Source organism: Girardinichthys multiradiatus, chromosome 2 (assembly GCF_021462225.1).
Source record: "Girardinichthys multiradiatus isolate DD_20200921_A chromosome 2, DD_fGirMul_XY1, whole genome shotgun sequence".
NCBI classification, from domain to species: Eukaryota; Metazoa; Chordata; class Actinopteri; order Cyprinodontiformes; family Goodeidae; genus Girardinichthys; species Girardinichthys multiradiatus.
This window is the reverse complement of record NC_061795.1, coordinates 29811722-29825433: the sequence shown is the minus strand read 5'-3', so window position 1 is coordinate 29825433 and position 13712 is coordinate 29811722. Positions and strand designations below refer to the sequence as shown.

General features: G+C 40.0%; 1 protein-coding gene across 22 annotated transcripts in view; it reads right to left on the bottom strand.

The window, feature by feature from the left end:
* Nucleotides 1-13712, bottom strand: part of c2cd5 (C2 calcium dependent domain containing 5) — a 41871-nt gene that overhangs the window by 17099 nt on the left and 11060 nt on the right. For 7 of the 22 annotated variants that reach the window (XM_047385634.1, XM_047385642.1, XM_047385647.1 and 4 more), the window contains 8 exons: nt 11908-12132; nt 11557-11645; nt 11286-11321; nt 8509-8617; nt 4477-4530; nt 1523-1637; nt 1205-1415; nt 1030-1109 (listed from right to left, as the gene is read on the bottom strand). In XM_047385634.1, the coding sequence (XP_047241590.1) occupies nt 1030-1109; nt 1205-1415; nt 1523-1637; nt 4477-4530; nt 8509-8617; nt 11286-11321; nt 11557-11645; nt 11908-12132 (919 nt within the window). The remainder of the gene's footprint in view (nt 1-1029; nt 1110-1204; nt 1416-1522; nt 1638-4476; nt 4531-8508; nt 8618-11285; nt 11322-11556; nt 11646-11907; nt 12133-13712) is intronic. The other 15 variants (XM_047385752.1, XM_047385762.1, XM_047385799.1 and 12 more) reach the window with 6 other exon arrangements.

Genomic DNA, 13712 nt, shown 5'->3' with positions numbered 1-13712 from the left:
TAATATTTTGAGAAGGACCAGTATATAGATTCTCTGTGGGGTTTAGGTCAGACCCCAATCAAGCACAGCAACACCTTGGTCAATAAAGCAGGTTTTGGTGCTTTTGGTAGCGTGAGCAGAAGCGAAGTCCTCCTGGAAAATGAAATCAGCATCTCCATAAAGCTTCTAAGTAAAGGGAAGCATTAAGTGAATCAAAATGTTCTGGTAGAAAGCTGTGCTGACTTTGGACCTGATAAAAAAAACAGTTGACCGACACTGTTTAGTTTCTGTGCTTCTCCACCCTCCATCCAGATTCTAGGATCTCAACTTTCATCTGCAACGAAGACTTTGGACTATTGAGCAACAGTTCAGTCCATTTTTTCTTCTTATTGCAGACGAGACACTCCTCACATTGTCTCTGGTTAAGGAGGAGCTTAACACAAGAAGTGTGACAGTTGTAGCCCATGTTCTGAACACAACCCGGAGTGGTGCCTCTTAAAGTTCTGGTTCCAGATACAGTCCACATCTTGTAAACCTCTAAACTCTTAAAGGAGCTTTGATTCACAATCATCTCAATGCTGTGATTTTTCTGCTCAACTTTCGATCAATATGCTTGGATTCAGCACCCTGTGCATCCAGCAACCTTCTTGTGGAGGGTGTTAGTGACTGCCTGATGGAAACTGTGCATCTTCCCCATGAGTGGGTAGCCCAACATTTCTGTGTCAAAAATCCTTTTCTTTTGGCCTTCTGTAATATTTCAATTTTCTGAGAAGCGGAAGTTTAGGTTTTCATTATCTGTGCGCCCTAAACATCTTAATTAACAGAAATAAATGCTTGAAATTAATGAATCAAGCCAAATATAATATCGATTGTTTTTAAATTCTAACTTAAGATAAACCTATTTAACTAAAGAAATTTATTTTGGGAAAAACTAAGTTAGTAAAAAATGTGTCTTTTTAAGTCCATTTAGCCTAATGTTTCAATAAAAGCATCTGGCCCCTTTACAATGCCATAAAAATACAAATGGTGGCAGTTTCTCTGCAGTTTTACCTGGCTTGAATGAGGCAGCCTTTCCCTGTAACAGGTGCCTCTGATGGCAAGTCGATTGTTGTGAATAACACATCAGGAACCTTAAAACAAATAATAATTTGGGTTTCATCCATTTTTTATCCTCTGACCAGGTTAAACAAAACACATGCCTGTAAACAAGGAAGGCGTTTGCTACCTTTTGCCGCCTGCAGTAGTAACAGTAGGTGAGCTGGGCAGGAAATGGCATGCTGAGCTCATCGTATGGGATGTGACAGAAGCCACAGCTCGGAGGTGATGGATCCTCGAACCTGTGGTCGCTGCTGCCAATGTCAAGGCAGCCTTCACGCATATACCGAGGATTCAGGATGGCAGCTGTGCCAGATGCTGACAGAATACAAACCTCTTCGCTGTAATGAGGAAAGAGAGAGATTGGTTTAAAGGTAAATATGACGGATATGAAAAATAAAACGACAGTATTTTTCTTATTTCACACGTGTTCAGAGGTACAACATACCATATGCTTGTGTTTTCACTGTAACCTACAACAGCATGGCAACCAAGAGCTTTGGCATGAGATTTAATTTCCTGGCGTATCTCTTCCCACCATGCATCACGGGTCTCAGGTTCATCTGCAAAACACAAAATTGTGACTCGGTGAGCTTTCATAGAACATGTCAAAATTTGCTGATTTAATTTTCAAACCCTAACTATACGCAGGGATTGAAACTGAGTTTACTCCTGCTTTCATTTACAGAAAATATTCATCCAGCCAACAGAAACTAGTTTTTTCTTATGTCGATTTATGAGTAAAACTATGTATCAAAACAAGCAAAAACCAAGTTATTTTGTAAAACGAAGTGGAAGTGAAAATGGTTGCTGAAAATTTGGAGATGATGAAGGTGCTGTCAATGTCAAGACCAGGAAACAAAAGTGCTTCACGTCATGTGTGGAAATAGACCTTATTGCTTTCTTCTACTTTTCAGGACAAACACGTAATAAAAGGTAGAGATGCACTGAACCTCTGCGAGGAAACAGAGTGGTTTTCTGGGGCCATTTTCTAATTCCTCTCCTTTTCCACTGCATCTGCCATTGTAAAAACAAAAACCTTAGATTATCCAGCTAGAACGTGACCCCAGAAAACCACCCTGGTAGGGGTGTATTACTCTGGTATTACCCTGAACCTTTGAGAAAAAGCTTTGTGGAGAGAGGTTGCTAATCAGGCATGGTCTGGTCATCTGTATCAAGGTATACAAAGATTTTAAAAAGTTGCCTTTTTAAAAACTGATGTCACAAAGGTTCTAAGGTTTAAAGTCATTTTTATAGGATGCCAGAGAAAGTGATGGCGTGGCTAACATTTGCTTTAGGAGTATACACTAAGGCAGGGCTGCTCCTTCCCCATCTAATTCTGCCCACTGCCAGTCAGCTGGCTGCAGGATAATGACAACTTCTTCCTCGCCTACAAATCCAGACGTTTAGAAATATGTATGGCTGCAAAAACACAGTCGTGGCATTGAAGCTAAAAATTATTGCACATTGCTTTTATAAAGGTAACGCCGTTTTAAAACAGACACACAGCTTGTCGTTAGCAAACGACAAGCTGTGTGTCTGTTAAGCAGCTGACTGCTGGGCAGCTACCTGAGCAGCAAGCCTGACTAAGTAATTAGTCAATATCGGCCTGTTATTCTCAGATGTTTACTGCATAAAGTTCAGAATGACAAAAATGGAAGATAATCTGTGGAATAACATTTACATAAAGCCTTCTACTAGTTTAATCAGGTGTCTAGTGTTTTCTTTTTTTGCTTCAGTGCAAGAATGATTTTGTTCTTATTAAATTATGATGACTGTAATAATTATTATTCTAATATGGTAACTGCTTTAGAAAAAACATCACGTTCTAGATGATGTTTTATATTTGTACTTAAAATGTTTGTGTGAATACTGTGAAATTATTTTTTTACTCAAGGTAACCGTATATACCTGGCTGAAATCCACAGGTGAGACTGAAGGTTCAGGGTAAATTTGTTTCTGGGGAGAAATGTTTAGGGGAGCTTGAAAAAAAAAAATACACCTCAAACAGAATGGAGTAAAAGAATTTGGCTTTTTAAGCTTTTTAATTTATACTGATAGGTAGTAAGCATATATCATGCAAAAGGTATTTATAATGATTTTTATGAGTTTTTCTTCCACACTTATATTTTCAATACTTTATGTCAGTCTAACACAGAGATTGTTTTCACACACATGTTTTGCATGAACACAGAAGACATGAGGAAACCTTTGTTAAAGTACTGAGCCATACAACATCACTCCCTGGGAGGGCAACATGCTGATGAAACTTATTAAGATAAAGGAGAGGAATGAGTGAGGGCAGGAGAGCGAGTGCTCAAAGTAAAGATGAGGAATAATGACTGATGGTCAGGCATCAGACCCACACTGTGGGTTCTTTCAGACCAGCAGCTGCATGTCATACAGGTACAGGCTCACCAACGTGCACGCTTATGGTCATGTGCACGTTCATGGCCAGAGAAGGGCCATATTCATTCACTAGAGTCCATTGAATCTGATCGAGTTTCCCCCAGGCTCATAGTTTCCTTCCTTCCATCCGTCCATCCATCCGTCCATCCATCCATAGTTCCATCCATCCATCCATCCATCCGTCCATCCATCCATCCATCCATCCATCCATAGTTCCATCCATCCATAGTTCCATCCATCCGTCCATCCATCCGTCCATCCATCCATCCATCCGTCCATCCATCCATAGTTCCATCCATCCATCCATCCATCCATCCGTCCATCCATCCGTCCATCCATCCATCCATCCATCCATCCGTCCGTCCATCCATCCATCCATCCATCCATCCATCCATAGTTCCATCCATCCATAGTTCCATCCATCCGTCCATCCATCCGTCCATCCATCCATCCATCCATCCATCTGTCCATCCATCCATCCATCCGTCCATCCATCCATCCATCCATCCATCATGAATACAGCCCAGTGAGTTAGGGATGCACATGCCCAGTAGATGGCTCTTTATCACAGAGTAAACCTCCTAAACCTCCTCTGGTCTAGACAGGTTTGACCACAATGTCAATTCAGGAAGCATCACAAACGCGCCAGGCAAAACAACGCCAGGGAAGAGCTCTAATGTGCAGAACGATGAGTTGGGTGGGTGGGTGGGTGTGTGTGTGGAGTGGGGTAGCCAGGCCAGGCTGGATGGGGTGGGTTGACAACACGGAGCATGCTCAGCTCAGCACACACTCACAAAGAATCAAGAGAGAAGGAGGGCAGCTCAGTGAATTCAATTTCTAGCTATTAGGCAATGTTTTCTATTGAATCATTTGTAGACAGTTAGGCTAGCTAGTCTTCAAAGTTCAATGATTGCTTAGAAGACACAACAGGTTTAACTTCACTGAGCTACCATCACTCTGGTGGGGTGAGAGCAGTAAAAGGGGGGGAAATACCTGCGGTGACACTATTCCAGTCTAGCAGTTTGTACGAGCGCGTGTTACCCAAGGCTGGGCCAGAACACACCGTTAGTACAGAGAGAGAGAGAGAGAACAGAAGAGACAGTCTAACAAACAAGCACAGCACATCAGCAGCACTCCACAATCACTAATGCAAAGACAAACTAACGACAGGGCTACTGAATCTCCCTGAAGGGAGACTCGTGAGGAACGGAGATGTTACAAAGCTTCAGAACTGGCTGGAATTATAAAGAGGCGAAAAACAGAAGCAATAAGATACAAAACAAAGCATGCAACACAAGTCAGCTCTATTATAGGTCACATTGCTCAGGTTAGATGCCCTGTGGAGTTTTTCTTACAAACAAGGGTGGTTAATGAGAACTTTTTATTTAGATGAAATGTGTGTTGAGAAACTAAGATCAAAGCATAACACTGATAGGTAAAAGGTCAGAGCCTTAACGTACCAACAGGAATTTATATCCGTCTTAGATCATTATGGGGGATAATGGTTTGAGGGATATTTTCTTGGCACACTTTGGGTCCTTTACCAATTGAGCATCGCCTAAATACCACTACCTGCCAGAGTATTGTTGCTGATCATGTCCCTGCATTTATGACCATAGTGTGCTCATCTTTTAATGGCTTCCAGCAGGATAATGCACCATTTCGCAAAGCTTAGACAATCTAAAACTGTTTTCATGGACTAAAATCGGAGGACTGCTTTGTCAACTTGTTGAATTAATGCTACAAAGAGTTAATGCAGTTCCAAGGGCAAAAGGTGGTCGAACCCCTGTACTGCCAAGGCATACCTTCTAAAGTGGGTGATGAGAGTATATATGTGACCCAACAGGTAATACATGTGTTTACAATGAATCTAAGCCAAGTCAAATGAACTCCCAACAGTGTTGAGGCTTGTACGTAGTCCCCCAGTGATCTCGTAATGCCTGGATTTAATTTTGCCACATGAAAGAGTTAAATTTCCTAAATTTGATCCAACACTTTAAGCTATCAGCGCTTTTTAAACAGTGCTCTAAAAATCAAACAGGTTGGGGTTTGGATAGCTTTTTGTCCTTAATGAAATCATCATTTGAAAATTGCTTTTTGTATTAATTCAGGTTATCTTAATCCAATATTAAAATTTGTTTGTTGATCTAATACATTTAGGTGTGACCAAAATAAAACAAAAAAAGAAACTGTAAGGGGGGGCGGGGGGGGGGGGGGGCAAACACTTTCTCATTGAACTGTATTTGTTTCTATTAGGGAAAAAAAAGGAAACTTTAAGAAAAGGTAAGTATTGAGAAAACATTTTCTCAGAAACTTGAAATCTAGAGTTGTTTTTGTACGAAAAACAGATTTTACTAGATATCATTATCAATACTAGTCCTTAGCGGCATAGAAACGATACAATGTGCATTTTTCAGAGAGTTTTTTAAATGGCATTCAAAGTTTGCTTAAGAAAAATACTAAACTCTAGGTTTAGTCTATATAAAACAAAACCAGGACACATTTTCAGCTCTCCTGTGAACTTCTTAAAACAAATACCCAGCGTATCAGAACCCCATTCACATCTACGAGCTGTTCACTTTTTAGAATCACCGACGTATTCATTCAGAGTGATCAAAGGCGAACTGGGCAATAGATAAAAATATCTGTCATCAACCCAATGCTCATTTAGGTATGTTGTCGTATGAACAGTCAAGGTTTTTTCCTTGTCCTGATTATATGTGTAAAATATAGAAATGTAAACATCTGGTCCTTGTCACATTCTAAAATTATGTAAATACAAACCCAACAGAAAATCAGCACATTAAGTACACTGTGTCATTATTTAAACAAAATAAACTCCACAGGGCCGATAACCCACATGGCCCTGTCTTTTAGTGTTTAACCCTTTCTCTCTCCTAGACATGGCGATTGACTGAGCTTAACTATAACTAACTCTATGTGCTCTCTTTCATATTCTAACCTTGAAAACTGGCTCAGAGTTTATCTGTTCTTTCTTTCTAGGTGAAACGACTAAAGGAGCTACATCCATTAACATTTACTTTTCCTTCCCATAGAAAGTACTCCTGGATCAGTGCTTCTGTATTATTTGTGTGTCTCTGCTCTGTTGTCTCAAACCCCCAGTCGGTCGTGACAGATGGCCGCTCACACTGAGCCTGGTTCTGCTGGAGGTTTCTTCCTGTTAAAAGGGAGTTTTTCCTCTCCACTGTCGCTACTTGCATGCTCAGTATGAGGGATTGCTGCAAAGATAACGCCAGTGACTGTCCACTGTCTCTACATTCTCATCCAGGAGGAGTGAATGCTACAAATCTCTGACTCGATGCAATCTGCTGGGTTTCCTTTGGTAGAAAACCTTTTTATCCAATTTGAATAAATAACTGAATCTGACTGCACTGTTCAATGGTTAGGATTAATTGGATTGTATGTACCTGACTTTGTAAAGTGCCTTGAGACGACATGTGTTGTGAATTGGCGCTATATAAATAAACTGAATTGAATAAACTAAGAAAAGAAAACAGCAAGATATTCTTAGTATTTACAGCAAGAACAAAAACAGAAATGTTTAGCAGTTTGCTGCTCTACAGTATTTACGCGATGCCAAAAAAAAAAAAGAAAGACAGCAATGATTTTACATTTGCTGCGCATAACTATTGAGAGGCCGTTTTCAGGTATTCACAGAGTTCATTACTCTGCAGTAAGAAAAATAATCCACAAGGTAAAAGGTACTTAGGAAAGCTGGAGTGAACTCTACAACAAGTTCACGTAAAAGTCACACTAAGCAATGTCTGGAGTAAATGGGATAAAAAAAAACAAAAAAAAACACATTACTGTTAAAATTTTAAATGTGGAATTAAGAATGGGTTGGATCAAAATAAATAAGAAGACTTCAGTGTTCTTCTTCCTGCAGAAGAACACAGAGTAGAGATGTTTGATCATAACAATCTGCGACACACTTGGCAAAAAGGTCGCAGGAAAACAGCTGTCAAGCACGGTGGCGAGAGTACGATGATGCGGGCTTGTTTGGCAGCTGACATTGTTGAATTGTTGATGCGGGCATATATTGTGTGACAAATCCTCACTTCATTTGGCCTAGTTAAACTTAAGACTTAATGTGATTTGCTGTGCAAAAATAAATGCCAAAGAAAGCAAGTGAAACCTAAACTGAACTGAAGCAATTCAAACAAGACTGATCCAATATTTCAGCAAACAATGATAAACTGGGTCATACAGCAAACAAATATTAAAAGTTATCGCCCTTAATGATGTTTCTACAAATTACTGGTACACATATTCTCTACAGATTTCCTGTGGTTTTTTTGGTTACTTTTGTAAATAAACTATGACACTTTAATATATAACATGCAGAAGGTTTATCCAATGTGTTATTTCCCACATTTTAAGACCTGATAAGGACCAGAATGTTTTCTTTTATGTTTTGCAACATGAATCACTACAATTGAATAAGTATGCCTTAATTGTTCTTCAGTGCCAAATATATACTGAGTTAAGTACAAATAATAAACCCATTTAAACACTCAAGGCAGCACGCCATAAAGAGACAATTCACTCTATTGCAACTTGCAGCCGACACCAATATACAACACAGAATCTGGAGCCATGCACCACTACTGTATGTCAAGCGGGCTAAAAGTACAGCCACTAGAGCATGTGGACACACAGAAACACACCCATCACCCAACCGACACATAAAACATACCAGTCCGGTCAAACAAGAAAAAACAAACAATGAGGTGAAAGTTGTCCACATACATAAACTGTGTGACACATGTGGCAATGCTTTACACTCATGTATTGATACTTGTAGCATTCACACCCAGAGGAGCAACTTTCACCTGTTTCAGAGCTCAAACATTTCTTTCTTGCAACACATTGACTATCAGCCAGGTAAAACACGACCAAACACTCAACATGACACCCCCGGTCAATGGAGAACTGCACTCACACCCTGTTATAGGACAACAGTCAAGCCACATTAGGATTCATGTGCGTTTCCTGCGAACTCACCAGGGTTGTGTATGCGATCCAGTAATTTAACAGAACGAGCACTGACCACTCCGCCAACATGAACCAGAAAACCCGGCGGGAAAGAGGTCAGGGTGAAGAAGGGGAACTCCTGTTGATTAAGAAAAAAGAAAAACAGCTCTGTGAATTTTGGAAAAGGAAAATACACAGAGTTTTACTATCATCCCATGGATTATACCATTTTTATACCAATTTTTAAGGCAGTTTTATAAACCTGAGCGACATTTAAACCCCATATCTACCAGAAAACAGAACAAAAAACGTGACATTGATTTACATAGTATTTTGCACAACTTAAATGAATTGATAGCAACATATACAACTTTTTATATGATATGTGGCTCGCTGACAATTAGTTGTAGAAATCACTATAGGCCTAAGCATATTATAAAAAACCAATATAAAAAAAAAACGTTTTCTGTTGTGAAGGGTAAAATTAAACAAGATTCAGAAACAATCCCTCCTTTTGTGGATCTTCTGGTTTTAAAGATGGATTTAGACAAAGTTGAAAACTGGTATGCAGCTTAAACACAAAATACTTTAAACTTATAGATGTTGATTCTGTTGCTGATTCTGCTGATTATGTTGAGAGAAGAGATCTGCATACTTTTAAAGGTGGTGTGAACAAAAATTCAATATAAACAAATTTTCATCAAACTGATCCTACTGTAGGATTAAACATCATTTTTGTTCCATTTTCAATTAGGTACAGGGTTTAAATTGTTAGCAAATCATGTGACCAGGTTTTTACTTGTGTTCTTTGGAGCTACAATTATTTTTGAAACCACACTTTAAGTGCTGTGTTTAGACTTTGGTAAAGGCAGTGTTGGTTCATGTGTGAACATGCAGTGTGTTAGGACATGCACATTTTAATCCCAGAGGATCAATTTACAGCCTCGAAGACAAATAAAACTCATTTGGAAAGGATTGAGAAACTGTTATTAAAGTCGAGAAATCTAAAACGTTTGGTGTCGAGAGCGAATAACACACACAGTGTTGTTTTTGGCTGAGGATCAATACTGCTTGATTCTGACCATAACCAGGACATCTGGTACTCTGCCTCCAGTTAAAGACGATGCAAATTCATGCACTTACACACAAAGGAAGCTGGGAAAACGTACTTCCCATTTGCATTCTCCATCATTAAAAATGGGGAAAGTTGTAATTTTCAACCATGCAGGATCGGTATGAGATGTATGGCTTTGGCGGGCAGGTGTCAGGCGGGACTACAACTAATTTCTTTTTTGACCAAAAAAAGAAAATCTTAAAATAACAACAAAATTGGCTGATGTTATCTCCCACTCAGAGAAATAAGTTAAGTATGAGGTGAATAATAGAGATGCACCGAAATATGTGCAGCTGACCGGAATTGGCCGTCTTTCAACTTAATCGGCCCTGACCTAGGACCGATCGGTCGGAAAATCAAAAATTCTAGATTTTTCCGACCAGTGAACGCAACTAAAACACTAGCAGACAGTTGTGGGACTCTTCAGTGTGGATGCTGTTACCGAGGGAAGCTTCACAGCTGGTCTAAGGTCCTTTTTCTAAAATGCTGAGGCCACAAATGTCCTCTGTTTTTGTGTCCAAATAATTCAATCTTAAACACATCTGTCCATAGAGCAAAAGTCTTGGTCTTTGTCTACATTCATTTTGGCAAACTTTAGTCTGGCCTTCATGCTTTTCTTGGAGAGCAAAGGTTTCATCCATGTGCACCTCCCATGAAATATAAACATGCAGGATCTTTTTCTGTTTACAGAGGCTTCACCTTTATATCAGCAGTAGAAAGAGCCTGCTGAAGGTCTCTTGATGACATTTTAGGGTTTTCTGGGTAATTCTTTTAGCAATTGCTTGGACAACCAGACCCGAGCATGTTGCCAGTTGTTTTGAATGTACTCCACTTGCAAACTATATTCCGCACAGAGGGTTTATTTATAAAGCTATTTTCTTGAATTTTTATTATTTAAATGTTTCTTTGTATAACTTTTCGATTGTTAAAATTGATATTAAATATCCATACGAACAAAAATATCTTATTGGCTAGGTAATACACACGGAGGATGCTGTGTTAGTAATGCTAGCCATAATAAATGCTAAAGCCGGTTTAAAATGTCATTCCTATCATACAAATTTTTTTGTTTTAGAGTATTAATAAAACTTTGTTTTACAGCGCCCACTCTCTCACACATGGGATGACGTTGACCCTGCACAGAATTTAAATGTTAATGAGCACTCACGCCAGAAAGGCCAAACTATATTTTTAAAGCTGTTCTTCTGTCTCCTAATATTCCTAAAGAATTGGAAACGATATCAGCAGGTCAATCCGGCCACAGATTCTGATCGGTGCATCTCTAGTAGTTAGGGTTAGTGACGTCACTGTTCTTGCTAACAAAAAAAAAATAAAATCAATTAGACTCGGGATAATTAAAAAAGACAGAAAAATGCAATGTGTTCAACAAGAAGATTACAAAAATGACACAAACACACAGTCTGACACACCCCATCAGACTTGAAAAGAATGCAACTCTTAGCTTCTGGCCCTCTGCCCAACATGCTTGTGGCTATTTGGGGGTGGTGGGAACGAACAAATACGGCAAACTCGGATTTTGCTCAGCCCACAACTACCCTGGAAAGATCTACAAACAGCAGAGGAGGGTCAGGTTAAGAGTTGACTGAGACTGGTTGGTGGTGGCCATCAGCTTAGTCAAGGTGTTTGAGGGATAAGGTGAAGAGTGAGCAAGCGTCACACTGATGGGACATACCCTGGCGTTAAACAATAACCCAGAGGAGGATGCTCCCTGAGATGCACGAGTAGTCAAGAGGACAGAAAAGGGAACATTATTTGGTCTCAAACAGGGCACACCACTTATATATTTTACCGGTGCAATGTGTCGTGTGACCCAGCACATCTGAAGCAGATTTGCAACACAAACTCAATGTAAAAGCATCAACTGTCCAAACGGTCATGCTTAGCTTGCTACAGTATAAAAGGAAATCTCAGAGAGGAAGCGTGAGTGTTAAGGATCACTGTACCCTCTGCTCGAGAGCAGTCTGCGTCTGCTGTCTGAGTAGTGTCTTCAAGGGCCCGGCCTCCTTCCCTGCGCTGCCACCGCTGCCCATTCCTGATCAAAGAAAGCAAACTGGATTCAGTTTTCACACAATACACATGTGAACACACCAGAAAGTAAACCAAGTTGTCAGACGATTACTGCAATGTTGATTTTATGGCAAGAGTAACTGTTTATCTTTTGCTTTTTTTACCGAATGTTCTGGGCATGCTGGGGTATTGTTTCTGATAACGCCACAAAAATCAGATTGTGACCTGTAGCTGCTGCTGACCCATTTCTATAAGTAACTCTTTGACACACAGCAGTCCTACTATACCGGAGGCTGCCAGCAGCAGGTCCTCGGTGAAAGACACGCTCTTTCTCAGCAAGGCAGAGTCTGAGTGGGTGAAGGAGGGAGGGGGCGGAGTGGTCGCTCTGGGGCCAGAGCCATGACCACACTTCGCTGAGCCCAAACCAGGAAGGGACAATGAGTCTGGAGAAAAGACGGGGGAGCTGGGGCAGAGGAAGATCCCTGGCCTGCGTCTCCCTGACTGGGGCTCCTCTATCCAACAGAAAAAAAAAGATGGAGGGGTGCACAGAGAAAAACAGATACAGTGAGAATGGACAGGCAGAGAGGAATGATAGTGGACGGAAGCATCACCACAGAGCGGCCAGGCAAAAGTGAATATAGGCAGAGAAAAAGAGAGATGAAACATAAAAAGTCGGGACGCAGCAGCTCCTAAACTGGGGCACTAGACTGGAACCACTGACATTGACCTGGTTGGGTGGATCAGTTAAAATCGTGACTGGACTGATCCAGTTTTACAGAAGTCAATACGTTATTTTCATATCAATTCTAAACTAGATTTCAATTCAATCTTTTGTAATTTCTCGAATTAAATGTGATTAACAACAATAATTTACTATAATGATGTCAATTCAGAACACAGATTACTGATTCATCTGCATATCATCTACATATATATGACTTCAGTATTATTGAGCTCTCTGCATTCAGGCAGTGGTTCTGAGAACAGGAAATGATGAAGCTGGAAGGATGATACAATAAGGTTTTGAAATATTTGGACACTGACTAAAGTCATAATGAATATGTTCAGGGGACAATGATTACAGACCTTAACGTTCAGTATACTGCTTTAATTTAGGACTATTTATAACTAATATAAATGAACAGCAGAGGATACTGAACTATTTAAATGATGTAGTTTTAGATAAAGGACTAAGATCTAAGTGGGAAAAGAAGCTACACCTGGCCTGACTCTGTGTCTACCAGTGACACCTTTCTGGAGAGGAAATCGTCCAAGCTTCTGCTGGCAACAACTTAATGCTCACCCTCTACCGATGATCCACATGGCCCTGTCTTTTAGTGTTTAACCCTTTCTCTCTCCTAGACATGGAAATTGACTGAGCTTTACTGTAACTAATTATAAGTGCTCTCTTTCAGACTCTAACCTTGAAAACTGGCTCAGAGTTTATCTGTTCTTTCTTTCTAGGTGAAACGACTAAAGGAGCTACATCCATTAACATTTACTTTTCCTTCCCATAGAAAGTACTCCTGGATCAGTGCTTCTTTATTCTTTGTGTGTCTCTGCTCTGTTCTCTCAAACCCCCAGTCGGTTGTGGCAGATGGCCGCTCACACTGAGCCTGGTTCTGCTGGAGGTTTCTTCGTGTTAAAAGGGAGTGGCACATACTGTACAAACTGTTAGGCTTAGTGGTGGAGAGGGGATGAGTTAGCCCTGATTTGCAGCCAAAGGAACATTTTACTGAGCTGATCAATACAACCATTACGTATTCATGCATAAAACCATAGACAAGAGGGTATATATCCTTTTTTTTCCTTAATTTAATGTGTATACACTTTCTTGGTCTGTCTGAATCTTTCACAAAAAGGATTAACTACTGGGTCACAAAATGTGCAAGAAGAGATATTTAAACGCTAATAAATCTATAACTCAACAGCACCTTCAATTTTACTCAGCATACAGAAGTGAAGGGTGACACTTTTGCACAGCAGAGTAAAAACGTGTATATAAAACTTATTATTTTAGGGTGTCCAAATATATCTGGGCCGAAGTGAATACTAACTGAGGACAACAGGGAAAAGGAGCAACAAAAAGGAA